Source organism: Cataglyphis hispanica, chromosome 14 (genome assembly GCF_021464435.1).
Source record: "Cataglyphis hispanica isolate Lineage 1 chromosome 14, ULB_Chis1_1.0, whole genome shotgun sequence".
Classification (NCBI taxonomy): Eukaryota; Metazoa; Arthropoda; class Insecta; order Hymenoptera; family Formicidae; genus Cataglyphis; species Cataglyphis hispanica.
Genome location: NC_065967.1, coordinates 1,394,210 through 1,412,925, shown reverse-complemented (window position 1 = coordinate 1,412,925; position 18,716 = coordinate 1,394,210). Strand labels below are relative to the sequence as shown.

Here is an 18,716-nt window from a genome sequence, read left to right as displayed (position 1 = left end):
CGTAATTGTAGTTTCTGTAGCCGTTAGAAGAGTTTCGGCACTTGTTGTAGATGAAACTTCGATAGTTGTTGAAATTGTGATAGACGTTGAAGTTTCATTAAGCGTTGAAGTTTCGCTAACCGTTAGAATTTCGGTAGTCATTGGAGTTTCAATTGTTGTGCTTTCTGTAGTTGCCATTTCTTCCTCTGTTATAGTTCTCTCAATCTGCGTCACCGGGCTCTCTTCTTCCGATGTTAAAGTAGTTATTACAATCTCTGTTGTGCTTAAAATCGTTTCCGTTCTTTCCGAAATTGTAGGCGAGCTTGTGATTGCAGTAATAGCATATTCTACAACAGTCATTTCACTAATGGTAATTGACGTTTCAGTTGTCCTTTCAGTTACTTGGACAGTTGGAGTAAATTGTGTAATTGATGGAATAGTTACATACATACTTTCTGTAATAGTCGTATTTTCTATAGACGTTGTTTTAATCTTTTCGGCGATTAAAGTTGTATTCTCACCAAAAATAGCTGTAGATTCGGTCGACATTATAGTTGGGCTTACATCTATAATCATTCTTTCAGTCTCAGAAATAGTTTCTTCTGTCAGTGTTGTAATTCGAGGCCTTTTTGCAACTGTCAATGATATTAAATCGATTGGTACGGTGGGAGTTGTAATTTGAATTGTCAACTCTGCAATTGTAAATGCTGGTATAGTCGAAATTATAAACAAGGATATGCTTGTTTCAGCACTTGTTACTTCCGTCGTCAAAGTTGTCGATGTACTTTCTAAAATTTCTTCCTCGATAGTTATGGATGTCTCCTCAATTGAAATTCTCGAAGTAGGAATTGTGATTCTCAAAGTAATATCCGTCATATTTTCTAAAAATGGTGTTAGTAGCATAAGAGATTCGGTTGTAAATTCTATCGTTACCGGAATTATGTAGGTTTCAGTTATTTGAGGCATTGCGACAGTCAATGCTGTCTCTTCAGTAATAATGTCAGTGGTAAAAATTGGCAGTTCTGTCATATAAAATTGTGTAGGCATTGTTATCGTAAAAGCACTCAACGTAACTGACATTTGTGACAGCGATATAGTTTCCACAACTTCGTAATCTATTTTTTTCCCTGTAGATGTTGTAATTTCAACACCTCTCGTTGTTCCAATAAATTTCGATATTAAATCTTCGATACTAGTTACATTAATTTCGTTCTTTTCAGTCATCATTTCTTTCATATAATTATCCCAAGATGTAACATTTTCTTGATCTTCGTATCCGTAATCTTCGTACATATTTGTATAATTTTGTTTGTCGTAATACTCGTAATCGGTATCTGTTAAATAATCGTCTAAAACTGACTCAGTCACTTCTGGAGATTCTTGTCTCCACGTGATGGTTGTTCTCGCAGTCGTTGATCTCTCGATAAGATACGGCGAAATTATTGTTGTAGTTACAAAAATTTCTGAGATCAACGGTTCAATTGTCGCGATAGTCGAATATTCGTCATAAGGTTTCGTCATATTCAACAATTGAAGTATGTCGAGGTAAGACGTCACTTCCTTATGAAATTGATCGACGGCGGAAAATTTATTTTTTGTATCATTGGATAATTTGTTTGTTACATTGTATGGCATTGTAATGTTGAATGGTGTTAAATCTCGTTTGTTATTTGATAAGAAATTCACCTGATTATTTTTGTCTGCCGACATATGCGAAAATTTCGACAATGTATTATGTCCTGACAAAGAAATTGATCCTTTTAGTCGAGAATCTTGTATATGTCCCTTTCTAAAATTGTTTTTGCTTGATATATTATTTTCGATCACTCTCTTCAATCTAGGTTCGACGAGCTGCCGGATCGGCTTCGGTTGTAGTTCGTAATTTTTTGTCAATGACTTTAAGTTTCTATTAAATCTCAAATGAGGCAATCTACGCTTCTCAACGTTATTCGATTTGAGAAACTTGTTCTTATTCAATTTTCTTTTTTTCAAGAAGTTTCTACGATTATTGTTCATTTCTCGATTACTGCTAATTGAGTTTCCACGTTTTTGCAACGATGACATCAATTTATTTAAAAAGTAGTTATTATCATTTCTCTCTTTATTTTCTCGCTCGATTCTCGCCGATCTGACAATTTTCTTATCACACAGTCTATTTTGTACGTTGCTAATACTTTGATTGACCAATTTAACAGCGGTTAGCAATTTTTTCAGCTCTGAAGTTAATGGTTCAATTGCCTTTAATAAAGCGCGTGGATTTTCTACATTAGACTGCTCCTTCTTCGACGACCACTCATCAGTAACAGAAAGTAAGGAAGCGGATGTTGTATAATTTTTGACATTAAGAAACGAATCCAATTTAATAGTAGTATAATAATGTTTAAATAATGTTTCATTGATAAATTTATTATCATAATTGAAATCGTTGGAATAAGTTGATTTCTTATCACTATATTCGCTTGAAATTGAGATTCCCAATTTCATATGATCTTCTGTTGTATATTGATTATTATTAATAAAAAAATGACTGAAGAAGGAATTATTATTTTGATTTACGGATTCGTCGAAAGCAGATTTGTATTGCGTCGAAATATTATCTAGGACATTTATTCTATTTTCGTTGCTTCCTATTGATACTTCAAAATTGTTTTCTAAATTTTTTGATACGTCAAATAACTCTTTATCATTATACATTTCGACATTTTTTAAAGTAACAGATACATCTGTACTATCATCGAGAGTGGCGAATGTATTTTGGAAATCTATAGTTGTCGATTCGATAAGTTCGCTATATTCTAAAGAGTTTTCATAATTTTCACTATCCGGTCGCTGATTTAATTCATCTAATTTTATCGTATATAAAATATTCGATTGATGATTATCTTCCTTAGGATACGAAGATACGTCGTTTGACATATCGAAAAAGGGAGATGTCGGTGGAATTGTGGGCGAAGCATAAGGAATGCTCTCGATATTTGAGTCAATATCTACAAAAGTTGTATATTTATCATCTGGAACGTGAAAAGTAATCTGTTGATCGAGTATTTCAGGAACGGCGTCGTTTAAATCAGGACGAGTCTGAAAGGCAATGCCCGGATACAAGAAATTAGGATACGAGAGTGGCGTTAGATCTTCCGTGTTTTTTTCGAGGACATGAGAATCGAGATCAGTGGATAAATAATTTGTATCGTAATCAGATAAATGATGATTAGTGGATGTTCTATGATGAAGATATGCTTTACCAACATCTTTCACATCGTGGTGCATGTGCGCTTTGAACGAGAGAATGGCCGATGTTGCGTTTCCTCTATTTTTATTTCTTTCTAATAATTTATAATGCTTAGGAATTTCACATGTGCTTGTTTTAGAATTATCTTGAATATTCTTCAAAACATACAAATCCTTGGAAACCGGTATTAACAGGAATTTTTCATCAGAATTCGTTAGATGATCATTCGAAGAACGATAAGAATTTAAATTTTCTGATTGCGGCCTTTTAAACATGAACGAGGCTCGATTATTCATTTCTGTTTGCATAATCATCGGACTTGTCGTAGAATTCAGATCAATTGCAGGAACCATCGGTTCTGAAACTTGCCAGATAGGGAGTCCACGTGTTTTCGCCGATAAAGTGTCCTTCTCCCTCCCATCGATATCATCATCATCATCATTCTTAAAGGCGTTCCGATTCGCGATATCCGAAATCTTTGCACGTTTCTTTCTTTTCCGCAGACTTCGCTTGACTCGTGCTGACTTGCCATTTAAAATTTTGCGATTTTGCGATAAGCCATCAATTCGACTGATTAATAACGATTGCTCCCTACGCTTATTTGTCTCCCGAGTCATTTCATCATCGATAAGTTTCTCGATTATTTCACTTCGTAGCGCTCTATTTTTTTGTTTGAGAATATGCTTTATGCCGTTTCCTAAAAATATTTAAAGAAAGAAAAAACTGTGGGAAAACATGCGCATGGTAATAATGCTAGAAAAATTATTGTCTACTGTATGTTATATAATTGCTAAGATCTCTACGCTTGATAAAGAAATCATATGAGAAGAATTTAATATACGTCCAAATAATTACCTGGCATTGTCCTGGTGGCCTCACCACCGTCCGCGATTCTTGCCACATAAGTCGCAATGTAAAATAGGACAAGAAAAACGATTCGCATAGCGTCATATCACGGGCATTCTTAGAGGCGATCGTATGCTCGCGATAAATGCTTATCGTAGCCGTTATTGTGCATGAATTTTCCATCGAGCATTATACAATGGAAGGTACTGTCATAAAAAAGCAGTGCTTGTAGCGTTTGCATTGATATGAAGTCCGTAATGATTCGTAAACTTCGCGAGAATTAACATGAGCAATATGTCGATAATTGACGAACGTTTTATATATCTGTATTCATAATATATAGCGTTTTTTCAATATATTCATACGATTATTTAAATATCGAAATGCCAATCAAAATGAAAATTGCGAGAGCGTCTTCAATTTCTTATACACATGAAATATACAGAATTGTATATAACTCCAGAGAGATTTTAATGATCAATTTCACCAATGATAATTATAAAAGAAAAGATTTTTATATATAGAAAGAATGCTTTGTTTATATTTTATATAATTTTATTGAAAATTCTTTGCGATTTATCACGGAAAAGAAAATTCAGAAACATAATTTGCACTTGATTCTATATATACGCACGAGTTGGGATTGAAGGACACGTGGTAACTCGATACGCACGTGTGCGTGTATATGTGATATGTCAAATAATGAATGACAGGCTGTGTTGCGCGAACGGAACGTATACGTTCTTTATCTCTGTCGTGTAATTAATAGAATCTATCGTGTCTGTTGTAGAAATAAATCGGTGAGTGCAAACAATTATGATTTGATAATTGTGAAGGGATTAAGCCGGAAGAAAATGCGCAAAGAATTCAAATATCGAATCTCATCGGAAAGTTAAGGTTATCATGAGCGTTCGATGAACTGATATACATTCAAGTTAGTGATATATTATATCTATATTATATATTATATGAGTATACAACAACTTTTTAATATATTATTTATTTACAGATGCTATTAAGCTACACAATGTTACATTTTTCAATGCAATATAAATAAAAAAGTTTCTTTTGTAAAAAATATTAAAAATATAATTTAAACACGGTAGGAGGATTAAAATTTGAAGGAGCGAAAATTTTTTAAACACAAAAATGAAACCACTGTTTAAAGTTTTGTATTCGATCTGTTGGAGCAATGTTTACTTGATAATGGGTATATGTATGGGCCTAAGTTTCAGTTTATTGTTGATACCAATCGATGTTGACAGACAACACGATGCAGCAGAGTCTTTTGATCATTTCTCGAATACTTTGGAAGACATAGATCCCTATGAACCAAGAATAAACACTGATACTAAACCACAACCGATGCAAAAAGGAAAGAAAGCATTTGTGCGTCCGAGATACTATTCAACGGAGCTTGGGATTAGAGAGAAATTATTCGTGGGAATTATAACGAGTCGGGAGCATCTTCACAGTAGAGACATAGCGTTGAACAAAACAATCGCTCATATAGTAGATAAAATTCGCTATTTTATCTCCATACCAGAAGGGACTAAACCAAATGTTTCCTTCCCTGGAATAGTGGGATTTACCGATACGAGAAGCATCTTGAAACCCTTTCATGCTATAAAATACATCATTGATAATTATGTAGAGAGCTATGATTATTATTTTTTAATTAAAGATGTGAGTTATGTAAATGCAAGAGGTCTGGTGGAATTTGTAAATAAAATAAGCGTGAGTCAAAATGTTCACATAGGTGCTCCAAGTGAAATTGATACTTATTGTTCTCTAGGTAAAACATACATTTTTATAATTTAAATGTAATTTATACATGAATTAATGGATAATTTAAATTATTTTCAGAATCCGGTATTCTTTTGAGCAATTCTGTTGTGCAAGAAATAAAAAATAATCTAGACTGGTGCGTCAAGAACGCGTATTCGGATTCAGACGACATTAATGTTGGTCGTTGCATTCTCCATTCCACTTCTATGCCTTGTAGCAACCGAATACAAGGACAAAATTTTACATTTACGCAATTGAAACCAGCATTTAATTTTGAGAAGGATTTTGCTCAATTGATTGATCAAAATGAATTACAAAATTCGCTATCCATATATCCTATCTACGATCACATGCTTATTTATAAATTTAATATGTACTTTGCTACAGTAAGTCTTCTAAAGAGTACAAATACAATACAAATTACACGCACAAGGTTGCATTTTGATAAAAATTTTATTTGTTAAATTTTATTTGTTTAATTATATATTAAAAATTTTTTTATAAACTATGTGTCACTTTGTATTATAACATTGTTTTCAGATAAATTCCATCAGAGTTCATAAATTGATCACCGATATACGCAAAATGATATCTGCGACTGCACATCTTGGCCCGCCGAATCAACGTAATGTATCATGGCCTATTGGAAATCAACCTGGAAATAGACCCCTTGGACGTTTCGATATCTTGCGTTGGACGTATTTTAATGAATCTCATATTTTTTTCGAAACCGACTTCGTTAATATTCAAGAACTAAGGGGCGACGCAAAATCCGATATAGATTATGTGATAAACGCAGTTACGAATAATGTTATAAACAAATACGACAGTAAACTGAGCTTTAAAAAGCTGCTGAATGGTTATCAAAAATTTGACGCATCCAGGGGAATGGATTACATACTTGACATAGCATTTAACGAAATAGTCACGGGTAAGGAAGTAAGGAAGAGAATCGAAGTTTGCAAACCATTAGGAAAAGTAGAAATCATACCCGTGCCATACGTGACTGAAAACACAAGAATTAATATAATTATCACCATCGATTTAAACAAAAAGCAAGACGCGTTAAGTTTTATGGAACATTATGCACAAGATTGTATGGAAAAAAAATACAAGACTTTTCTCATGGTGGTCAGTTCAAATAGAAAATTTTTTAATAATGTACATTAATAAATGTATCGCGAAATAGTAAATAATATTAACATATTACATTATTTACATACAATATTATTTTTGTAGGTTCTCTTATATAATTTTGATTCACCATCGAAAGGCAAAAGCGATGTTTTTTACGAAGTAAAAAAAAACATATTAATGCTGAATGAAAAATATAAAAAAGATCAATCGAGAATTACTTGGCTCTCCATACGATTGCCCATTAATGTAACTTCCATAGATTTAAATCCAATGTTAAAGATTGCCGTGACCGATTTATGCGCGAAAAAGTTCTCTTCGGAGAGTTTGGTTCTTCTCGTGGAAGCAAGAACGAAATTGAAAATAGATTATTTAAACAGAGTAAGTATGACAAACCCATATATTGATAATTCTATATATAATTAATTTATTTGTATCTGCCAGGTTCGAATGAATACTATCAGTCGCTATCAAATATTCAGCCCGATTCCGTTTATCGAATTCCATCCTGATATAATTTACGCTGAAGAAGCGACTCCCAATGAAGTGGATGTCAATAGTAATTATGGAAAATATGATGAGCAGAATTACAACAATATCGCATTTTACATCAGAGATTACAACGCAAGTATGAAGTTCATATATCCTTGTTAATTCGTTTCGAGAGAAGTCGATTCTATTGTGTAATTAAAACCCAATATTTTTATCAAAATGTGTTTCAGTGCGGCAGACAGTCGAGACGAGCATTCCGTTAGCACGATCTGATAAGGACATTGTTACTCTACTAAAACTTTCCAAGCATAATCCTGTAACTTCCCTATTTGAAATGTATGTGTCTTTCAGTGATATGCATATATTTCGCGCGGTAGAACCAACGTTAAAAATAAGATACAAGGATATTAATTGTGACGACGCTTCCAACGATAGTATTCATAAAAGTTGTCTTAAACTGAGAAATAATCATTTGGGTAAACGTAGTCAACTGGCTAGATTAATATTAGATTATCAGAATCATCAAGCTTAAGAAAACATAGAAATCGCAATTTCGCAGTATTTTTTACAAAAAGAATCATTAATTTATATGTTTCTTATATCAAACACTTTATATTTTCGCATAAAACTAGGAGAAAATAGACATCGCGTAAATATATACAATTTAGGACAAAAATGTTTGATAGAAAAGTTATGTATATTTTTTATATAGATTTATATACATGAAAATGAAATAAATTATATAAATATTTTATTAATTTATATATATTTTATTCGAAATAAATAATCATAATTAATACAATACTAGTTTATCTTGTTAATATTAAACCTTTTATGCTTTTAGAATTATACAAAAAATAATTGCACTTTTTGCAAGTTATGATACATGTATAAAGTTTTCAAAATTGTAACATATAAATCATTACAATTAATGTGAAATTATATAAACATCTATATATTTTATCAGTCTCTCTTAGTAAATAATGTGTCACAGTAAAAAAACGATTTTATTTCAACATATCTCATAAGAAAAATATATAATTTCTTGTATTTACATCATATAATTTAATATATAACAATATAATTGCAATAAAAAATCAGAAAGAGAAAGTCTGTTGAAAAATTTTTTTATTATAATCGATAAAAATATTGTTATATTATTAACAGAAAAACAAAAATAATAAAATTAACTGTTGAAACAACTTTATTCTATTCTAATGACAAATCACCATTAATCACTATCGGATTCTGATTCTGATAACTGTAAATCATCATTTAAGAGATTATCTGATATGAACAATGTAGGCGAAGCTGTTGTACCATTTAAATAACCTAAAAAAATATAACATTTTTTTAAATATATCAATTAAAATATAGAGTTTTATCAAATAAATAAACTTTCATAAATAAATTTTTTATTGTAAAAAACAGGAGAAATTTTATTATATAATATATTTACCATTAGTTGCTGTTGGCACTGGGACAGTCTCCGTTTCATAATCGCTGCTTGAACTGTCAGAACTTGAACTGCTTGAACTGGAATCACTTTCTAAAGTAGTCGATTTCGTATTTGGTATTTGAATTGGTGGAGAAATAGTTATTGTTGGTACAGAGGAAGATACAGGTATCATTGGTGTCGATAACACAAAATCATCATTGTCAGAACCAATCATCGGTAAGCTGGCCAAGGTTGATTGTCCATTTGATGGTCGTACAGGTGAGCAACTGAATCAAATTATATTCAATAATTTTGTTTTCTTAAATGCTGTATATGAAAAAAGCAAGAATCATATAATATATTACATGAAAAAGATTTAAATAAAAAGCAAACAGTAAACAAATTAATTGGATATAATTGAGAATATTTCAATCTTAATCTATCTTCTAAAAACTGCTTGAAAATATTCAATTTACTTTTTGCTTAAATAGTGCATTATCCAATACTCTTAATCTAATACCGAAAACAGTTATATAATAAAATTATATTAATATTAAAATTTATGCTTTTAATCTATAACATATGAATTTAAAAATAATAAAAATACGTTTTATATGATAATTTATATATACATTTGAAACATACTTATTAGTAGATGTACTGGATGGACTTCTTTTATCATATGGCGATGCCTGTTGTGGACTCTGTTTGGGATGTAATTGAAGCAAAGGTTCCTTTTTTTTCCCACTAATAACTTTGGTTCTTCCATGTGCTCTACCATATGGAGGACTTTTTTTAACCTCAACAGGTGCAGAGTTACCATTTCCATTACCATTTCGTTTAGGTTCCGCTCTGCAAATGATACAAGATACATTAAAACTTGATAAATCATAACAGACATGATATAATAAAAACGCAATAAGTATACCGTGTTTTTTTAACTTGAATATTCGCAGTTAGCTTCTCCAATGTAATATCTCCAGTATTCTTGTCAAATATTAGAACATATTCTTTATTATAAGGTCTTTGAGAACCTTTGAACACAGTCTGTGGGGTACCAGCACCATCTAAATGTGGAACTGTAACTGTTATCGTGTTATCTGAACCCACATCGACTTTAGCTATTTTTGAATTTTCGACGCTCGCAGGTTTAAAATCATCTGAAAAAAAAATTATACACTCGATATTCTCAAAATATATTTTTCCTTCGTTGCTATGTCAGAAAAATTTTTGTCTTTGTCCACACATATTCTTAATATTTGTAACATTATAGCAAAATATGACATTTATTCATCTCGAAATTATACTTACATTTCAAGGTATGAAACTTCGAACTGTTGCTTGTAAAGCTTGGCCCCAGTTTGAGTTCGCGGACTTCGGGACCTAATCCGAGTCGTTCAACCATGCTAATACCTTGCAATTTGTAATTTTTCTTTTATTTTAATAAATGAACTTTGTCCTAGATATTACTGAGATATTACCTTTGTCCTAGATAACGAGTGTGCGATCGTGATAGAGATCTGTGTATCTGCTTCAATCTGTTCCAACCTGCTCTCAGAAAGCCTCTGTGCCGAGGGTCTCGGATTCAAATATCGAATGATTCGCGATCGCCACCTTTCGGAAGGCAGTAGTAAACTGAGAGTATCTTGCTACGAACACACTCCTCTAATCTAGGATGTTTGGAACCGGTGTTAAATTTTAGGTCCCATATGTCTGCGAGCATACAACGTAGATATATGTTGAAGAGTCATCGTATCTCTACCTAAGAGGCAAGGACTGAGAATTATAATATCCTAAATATTAGGATGCAGTATTCCTCTTTCTTCGTTCTCTATTGAACGTCACTTGGCTTTCTTTGAAAATAATTATGTGTCAAATACAAAATAAATGTGTGACTACATGTCAACTTACAGATGTTAACTTTAGCACTTACAATTAGCCATCTTGCTTTTTTCAGGAATATATATATATATATATATATATATATATATATATGCGCATGCATGACAAGTTTCCATTTAATATAGCGACATTTAATTCGGGACATCCAATGAGTAGTTGATTTGTTGATTCTGAAAATGAGAACCAATCACGTTCGATTGTTACCCGACTATTAAGTCCGCTGAATGCGCCTATTTTAGTGGTTAAATAGTCAATCACTGTTTCGTATTATATATGGCGAAACTTGGTAACGTAAATGTCCGATGAAAAAGGCCGGGAGATATCTACGCTTTCAGGCTTCTCTCTGATTATATTTACAAATTAGAGTACCTAATAAAGAAAATGTGAAATATTTTCGCGTCGCGAAAATAATAAATTTTTGTTTAGAGGTCATAGATTATATGTAAATAAAATGTCTGACGAAAATGTGTTGTTTTTAAGAGGAACTGGAAATGTATGTACAGATAATGTTTATATGAAAGCATAAAGATTTTGTTTATCTATACCCAAATTAAATCTGTTTTGATTTCTGTGTTCTAATTTTATGTATAATCTCTTTTTATATATATATATTCACAATACTTATTTAATTTTGTCTATCAAAAATATATAAAGGTTAATTAAAGGAAATAAAGTAATTCTTAATAAATAAAAAAAGAAAAACAGCTAATATGAAGAATTTCAACTTAATCAAATCCATAACTTTGTGAAAATAGGTTACAATAATTATACAAAAATAATTTACAGAAAAGTCGAGATGAAGATGTTTGGGATGATACAGCGTTAATACAAGCATATGATAAGGCTGTAAATTTGGCTAAGGAGGAAGTAGCAAAGCGTATTGCTATGGATGCCCAGAGTCAACAAATGACACAAAAATCGCAATGTTCTAAACCTAAAAATCATACAAAGAAGACTGTCAAAGTATGATATTCATATTTTATTATCATCATTTGTGATATAAAAAAAAATACATAGAAGGTTTACTATTTATAGAAATGGACTGTTGGTGCTCCTTGCCGTGCAGTATATTCAGTAGACGGGCAAGTTTATGAAGCTATTGTATCAAAAATTCATGAAAATTCTGGCATGTGTACAGTGAAATTTGTTGGTAATTATTCTGTATTAAAATAATATAATTCTATACATAATATTTTTATCCTAATATAGTACATTATTTGAAAACAAGTCTAACTAATATTAATGTTCTTTTAATAACCAGCGATACAATTTATAATGATAATAATTTACTGTTTGTTATAGGATATCAGAATTCTGAAAAAGTACAATTGAGTTCTCTTCTGGAATCATTAGGATTGCAAAGTCAAATTGCTCAGCAGAAAGATGCATTAGCACAAAAAGCTAATGAAGAGACCATAGATTCTGATACATCTACTTATTCTTCTCAACAAGATTCCAAACAAATCAATGGTGAAAGAATGGATTATGATATGGAAGATTCCAGGCCTTCTAAAAATAATTTTATGCCTGGACTTGGATATTTCAATTCGACAATAGATGCAATGCCACCTGCACCACCCTTACCACCACAATTGATGGCTAAGTAAGTTGATAATTTAAAGTTTAAAAATATAAGTAACGAAACTAAATAATATCTATTTACAGATTACCCGAGACTGATGCAGATGCATTATCTAGTATGTTGATGTCATGGTACATAAGTGGGTTTCATACAGGTAATTGTTGAAATATATTAAGAAATATAATTTAAGAAATCTGGTATTGATTTAAAAAAAAAATAGTATTTAATATTAAATATTTACTATAAAAAAAGGCTTTAAAATAATCAACACAAATAATCTAATATCTTTAATTATGTAGGTTATTATCATGGGTTAAAACAGGCTAAAATCAATCAACAGAAAAGAAGAAATTGTCAGTAGTCTGTTTTTAAAAAAATTTAAAAAAAATTTTTATCTTTCTATAGGACTCAATAAAACTTTTACATTATACATTGTATTAACAAATTTGCATTAATAAAATTCTACATACTTATTTTACAGATAAAGATGTTTATTCATATCTAAATTTGCCATTCTAACGTTCATGAAAAAAACCTATATATAGTAATATAAGTATATAATTTCCAGTTTTATTAAATTAACTAGATAATTCTACTGTAAGCAGATTAATAGAAATCTTATGTGATATCTGAAGTACTCAAAATATTACTTTCACAGAAAAAAAATTGATCTAATTATTATACATATCATTTGTGTCATCACATGTCTATTTATTATACATATTACATATATATTTACCTTTTTTATCATAAATATGAATCCCGCTTTCCTACTTATTTAGAAGAACCAAATTGTTTATGCCATTCCATATATTGCGCATTTATATGCTTGGTAGTTGGTTTCACATTGTGTTTTGCGAACACAAAGTGATTCATTACATTGATCAGACCGTCGTTCCGAATATCGCTTACAGAAATCGCTTTGGTCTCGAGACTCTCCCAAATAGGTCGTAATTGACTAATCCATGCTTCCTTGCATAGCAATTTCAAATCCGCGCAAGAATATCCCGCAGTTTCTTGCGCGAGTTTAAACATTTCCGGTGAATCATGCAAATTGTCGCGCACATAAAATCGTAATATTTCTAATCGACTAGTTTCGTCGGGTAGATCCACAAAAATTCGCTTTTCTAAACGTCTCAATAAGGCAACGTCTATATTCCTAAAAATAATATAAAAATTATTTGGAATTATGGGATTAAAAAAATTAAAATTAGACTTAAAAAGATTCTTATATCAACTAACTTTCTGAGTAAATCCATTGTTGTGCTTTGACAAAATTATCATTTAGATATACTTAACATTGAATCATTCAATTTAACAATATATATATATGAAAAAAATATACAATGAAAAGTTTAAGAATTTTATGCAAAAAAAATATATATTTTAAGAAAATGCTAGATATGCAAGGATAACAAAAATTGTTTTCCTTGACAAATAATTTTGCATCTTTTTAAATCTGTCAAATTTATCAAAATCAAATTATCAAAATTATCTTCATATAATTGTTTTTTGTTTACCAGGGAACGTTTGTAGCTGCTAATAATATTACATTTGTATAATCCATTGATAATAATCCGTCCAGTCTGGCGAGAAGTTCCGCTCGAAATCTTCTAGCAGGTTCTGAGCTCGACGAGCCGTAATCCGTGTTGTTCGTGGTTGTCCAGTCGATTTCATCGATAAAGATTATCGTAGGCGCATAATGTTTAGCAAGATCGGTGAGTACCTAAAGTTAAAAAAATTTTTTAATTTTTCGGGAATATTATGAAAGTTATCAAGATTGATAACGTTCTTTTTAATTTTAGTAGATATTTTGCATGTAGATGTCTATTATAAATGTCTTTCAAAATTTTGATATTGTAGAAATAGATGTCTTAATAAGCTAGAAACGGTCTATGAATATCTAACGTATGTTATTTATCCTACTTACGCGAATATATTTTTCGGAGTCGCCTCTCCATTTGCTAATAACGGAGCTGGAAGTGATATTAAAAAAGGTCGATTGACATTCGGTGGCAACCGCCTTCGCGAGCATTGTTTTGCCTGTTCGAATTGAGATTTTTTTTTTTTTTTGTCAATTTTCCGGTGACCGCAAGTAATTTCGCGATTAACTTACCAGTTCCTGGTGGACCGTATAACAATACACCTTTGCAAGAACCGAGTTTCCCGCTAAACAGACTTGGATATTTTATGGGATACAATATAGCTTCTTTTAATAATGTCTTGCAATTCTTTAGTCCCTTTACATCGTCCCAATGAACGTTCAACTTTTGTTGTAAGATTTCCTGCGAATTATCATACTTTATTTTATATACACGCTCTCCATTCCGATAATTTTTATTATATTCTCCAACGAATATGTTACGAATCTTTATTCTGGTAAAAAAAACAATTAATGCGCCCAGTTTCATTATCAATTAAAGATTTAAATTCCCAAATAATATCCAACACACACAACATATATACATATTATATATTTATGTCATCTCTTTTTTACCCGTGATATAACGTCGGCGATTTCCTTGAATTCGGATCCGAGTGGATAAAGATCACCGATAGGTTTCAATAGTCTTTCATTATCGATGACAATTTCGTTGTACATTGGCATTTGTATGGCAACTCGATCGCCACTTTCCGCAGGAAAAATTGGCGTCACCGTAATACCGAGATTCAATTCGTCCCAAGCGCATTGTTTTTGTGCGATTTTATTTTTTGCAGTATTGTTACATTCCTCCGTAAGACGACTATCCTCTTGCTTCGAATTAGAAATCTTTGTGATTTTCTCTTTTCTATTGCTACTCTGCGAAAGATCGAAATTTAATCCGGGAAAATCAGAAATCCCTCTTCTCAACAAATTTAATAATGAATTGTTAAGCCGCAATATCTTTAAAGATGTTCTTAGCTCATTAAAAATACCAACGAATTTTGCAAGCAAAAACGCAGACAAAGCAAAGTAAATTAACAGAGATTAATCCAACAGAGATTATATATATATATATATATATATATATATATATATATATTACATTTATATTTTTCTTGATAATATTATATTTTATATTATATATTATAATATTATATTCAATAAATGATCAGTTATTGCGCTATTCGTGAAATTTCTAATGTTCTACATCATTACACTCCGAATAATTTCTGTATTTCTTACACGTTCTGTGCCACATTTGCGATTGCTTCCGCCTTCTTACATAATTTCGGATACCTGTTGTACTTGGCATGATAATAATCGGTATATTCAAGAATAATAGTCTCCAGGTCGATATTATCGCATACTTGAATATCTCGGGACAGCTGAGCTTCTTTATTCAGGCTCTCCGCGGTATTAGAATATCTATAAGGAACATCAATATAATTTGATTCTCGTTAATTATTGATATAATTACAATATTATATTTGACTCGTGTTAATAACGACGAACTTTGAATTGAACAATTCCGATATGAAATTCATCAATAATCACGTAAAATATTTTTACTTTTATTTTTAAATATTTATAATATTTCTATTTGAAATAAATAATAAAATAATGACAAATTGAAGCTCTTTAAACATACATTATCTATTATTTCATTCGTTATTCTTTTCGTATTTAAATTTTCATAAGTTTTGATATTAATAAATAGATGATATTTTTAGTGATAAATTTTCGACAGTACGCGAAAAATATTTTAAATATAATCATAAACTGCTCACCCTTGATCCCGTAAAAAGGCAGCGATAAGATAAATAAGATGGCGCCGACGCTCTTGAACACGTTTCTCCTCCTGATTAATCAATAATAAATATATTATAATTAATCTTAAAAAATTCTGTCGCTATATATTGATCGTGATGATGGAAAGGATAATATTATAATATTTCCTCACATCTCTGCGATTGAGAATCGAATTTTCTGTGAAATTATATCAGATTCAAGTCCACTTGTTAAAAGAATTCTTCTCATCCTCATAACATATACGATTTACTCATCCCCTATCAAATGCGATTGAATACCTTGATTTTTTTCTATATGATATTTTCTATATTTTCTGAATGAAATTTTAATACAAGTCATAGGAGATGCAAAAATTGATTTTTTTATTCCATCATCGTCATGTGTTTACTAAACGCGCGGATCTTAATACACGAGGTATTACAATGCGTCTCTATAGAAACCTAATGATACTTGTTTTTTAAAATGAAATATATGTGACAACGTACGAATATATCCAATAATATGGATTTGCTCGCGCTCATTAGAATAAATTGGAAAAAAATTCATTATTGTAAATGAATCTTTAATGTAAAGTCGCATTCATTATTCAGTAGCGCTAATTGAGCCATGACAGAGTGTAATGTGCACCGTGCTACCGTCGTTCTAAAAACGTATTCACACCCTCACCTTATCTCTCGCCAAGTGAGCAACGCGGCCGGCGATCGCGTTCGATGACAGACAATCGTTCATGTCGCGAAAAATGATCGGTCCCCTTCTTCAGCAAAAAATCGACGTTAATTAATACTTGTATTCCTTTGGTCGGTACGTACTTGTTTGAAGGATACGTATATGATTCTATGGTTGTCATGACGATGCCGATGCGTGACGCGGCGCGGTTATCAATAGAGGTCAGAGAATGGCGGTACAAAATTGCGGAAATGGAGGTAAATCGCAGTTAAGTAATGACAAATCGCGCGTAAAGGAGGATACAGGATGATGGAGAGAACATACGGTAATTGGTCAGTGGTCTGTCTTATGCATAACTGCACTAATTCGATTCATTCTAGTCGTGTAAGTCAAATACTTCCTCCATCGTGAATTGGCGAGATTCCATCCTATATAGTGTCTGCAATCCTGCAGTATCCGAGGATAATACATTTACGTCGCTTCTTATCCTTTCACGCAATTTCCTATTTCCGGCTATATATACATTAATTAATCCTCTCGTTGGATGTAATAGTTTTCCTTTGTACAAGTACCGAATTATTAATAAGAGCGTAATAAGATAAGAGTTTTATTAATTATTGTAATAACACAGAAGTGAATTAATTATTGTAATAAAATAAGAGTTATTAATTAAAGTCATTAATAAGAATGTAAAAGGAACTCTTATTTTTTTAATTCATAACTTATAACTTATAAGAATTTGATTTAATGAATTTCGAAGGAATTTCAATTGATAAGTCAATTAGTAAGGTATTTAATAATGAAATTAAAACGTTATAAAAATAATTGAGGAATGTATTAAATTTTCATTCAAATTTCAAAGAAATTTCATATCAAAATTCATACAGATTAAAAATATACGGAGATAATTTTGATATATTCTGTATAACCCATTAAAGTTTTAATACGTTTCATTAGCATGTATTTATTTTCTCCTGCAAAATTCCTTTAATGCTCTTTTTTCAAATGAAATTTTATTAGCCGAGTCAACACTATTTATTGTCCTGTTATCGCACGTATTTTAAAGTTATAGTCTCTATCATTGTTTAGGAAAATCGAAAATATGTTTTTATTAATAATGCAGCTGATAACGTAGATTAATCGCGGTATTACCACGTCGGAAGATTTAATAGAGGGTTTAATAAGGTTTAATGTGGGCTACAGTCTAATACGATATCTCAAATTTACACTTTTTATATAATTATATTTTTCATGAAACATATGGAGTAATATGTTATTTAATTCGTATAATTGAAATATATTTTCTTTAAAAAAAAAAAGGGTATAAATTCGAGCATTTATGTGTAAACTTCAATTACTATTAATATAAATATTTTATCTTGTATAGTAATTTGCATTAATTTAGAAATCAATGATATATACATATATCCCATTCTCTTTTTGTATTTTTAATTCAACATTTTATTATTTGAAATATAATAAATTATAGTTTTAATATATGAATAATTTATAATGCAATATAATATAATGCAATAACTCTCCGAAGGTGCAGCTTAATTTCAGAAAGCATGAATCTTCTCCGCGCTGTAATTCAATGTTAAAGTTACAAATAAATTTGTCAAACACGATGTTTACACTTTGCCTGCTTATCTGATATCCAGTCTCGAAATCTGTCTTCTTTATTATCGCAGTCGCTTTATTATCGCAGTCGCTTTATTATCGCAATTCAAATTAAGAAAAGCGCGAAAGGATCGGAAAGAAGATCCTGACTGCGACGAATGCGCTTTTTCGACTATGGCAACGGGTGCGTTGCGCTTCCAGGAGGAGCTTCGTCGCAGCGTGATAAGAGAAAAAAAGAGAGAGAGGGGGAGAAGAGGCAGAGAGAGAGAGAGAGAGCGAGAGAAAGGCGAGGCGCGGTGCGCGGAAC

General features: G+C 31.2%; 4 protein-coding genes across 6 annotated transcripts; 2 read left to right on the top strand and 2 right to left on the bottom strand.

Annotated features, from left to right (window-relative positions):
* The first annotated feature begins 4,756 nt into the window (after positions 1 to 4,756).
* On the top strand, positions 4,757 to 8,270 carry LOC126854597 (chondroitin sulfate synthase 2). The gene is made up of 7 exons (XM_050601518.1): positions 4,757 to 4,988; positions 5,064 to 5,849; positions 5,921 to 6,228; positions 6,383 to 6,973; positions 7,082 to 7,357; positions 7,421 to 7,604; positions 7,699 to 8,270. Exons 2-7 carry the CDS (start codon positions 5,204 to 5,206, stop codon positions 7,998 to 8,000), a joined length of 2,307 nt encoding a protein of 768 aa, XP_050457475.1. The 5' UTR covers positions 4,757 to 4,988; positions 5,064 to 5,203; the 3' UTR covers positions 8,001 to 8,270.
* A 309-nt stretch (positions 8,271 to 8,579) lies between these two features.
* Positions 8,580 to 10,853, bottom strand: LOC126854600 (ell-associated factor Eaf). Of its 3 annotated transcripts, XM_050601521.1 has the most exons (7): positions 10,818 to 10,833; positions 10,388 to 10,619; positions 10,218 to 10,319; positions 9,835 to 10,066; positions 9,552 to 9,758; positions 8,928 to 9,193; positions 8,580 to 8,800 (listed from the first exon to the last, which is right to left on the bottom strand). In XM_050601521.1, the coding sequence occupies exons 3-7, from the start codon at positions 10,309 to 10,311 to the stop codon at positions 8,700 to 8,702; spliced, it is 900 nt and encodes a 299-aa protein (XP_050457478.1). In that variant the 5' UTR covers positions 10,312 to 10,319; positions 10,388 to 10,619; positions 10,818 to 10,833; the 3' UTR covers positions 8,580 to 8,699. The 3 variants fall into 3 exon arrangements, with proteins under 3 accessions (XP_050457478.1, XP_050457477.1, XP_050457479.1); XM_050601520.1 differs by having other exon boundaries at positions 10,388 to 10,853; XM_050601522.1 differs by having other exon boundaries at positions 10,218 to 10,312; positions 10,388 to 10,853.
* A 224-nt stretch (positions 10,854 to 11,077) lies between these two features.
* LOC126854603 (survival motor neuron protein) lies at positions 11,078 to 12,876 on the top strand. Its single transcript, XM_050601525.1, has 6 exons — positions 11,078 to 11,301; positions 11,595 to 11,771; positions 11,844 to 11,958; positions 12,111 to 12,411; positions 12,474 to 12,544; positions 12,690 to 12,876. The coding sequence occupies exons 1-6, from the start codon at positions 11,260 to 11,262 to the stop codon at positions 12,749 to 12,751; spliced, it is 768 nt and encodes a 255-aa protein (XP_050457482.1). The 5' UTR covers positions 11,078 to 11,259; the 3' UTR covers positions 12,752 to 12,876.
* A 118-nt stretch (positions 12,877 to 12,994) lies between these two features.
* Positions 12,995 to 16,868, bottom strand: LOC126854607 (katanin p60 ATPase-containing subunit A-like 2). The gene is made up of 8 exons (XM_050601530.1): positions 16,790 to 16,868; positions 16,102 to 16,172; positions 15,557 to 15,739; positions 14,888 to 15,185; positions 14,507 to 14,675; positions 14,321 to 14,433; positions 13,911 to 14,116; positions 12,995 to 13,549 (listed from the first exon to the last, which is right to left on the bottom strand). The coding sequence occupies exons 1-8, from the start codon at positions 16,850 to 16,852 to the stop codon at positions 13,165 to 13,167; spliced, it is 1,488 nt and encodes a 495-aa protein (XP_050457487.1). The 5' UTR covers positions 16,853 to 16,868; the 3' UTR covers positions 12,995 to 13,164.
* Between the last annotated feature and the right edge of the window lie 1,848 nt (positions 16,869 to 18,716).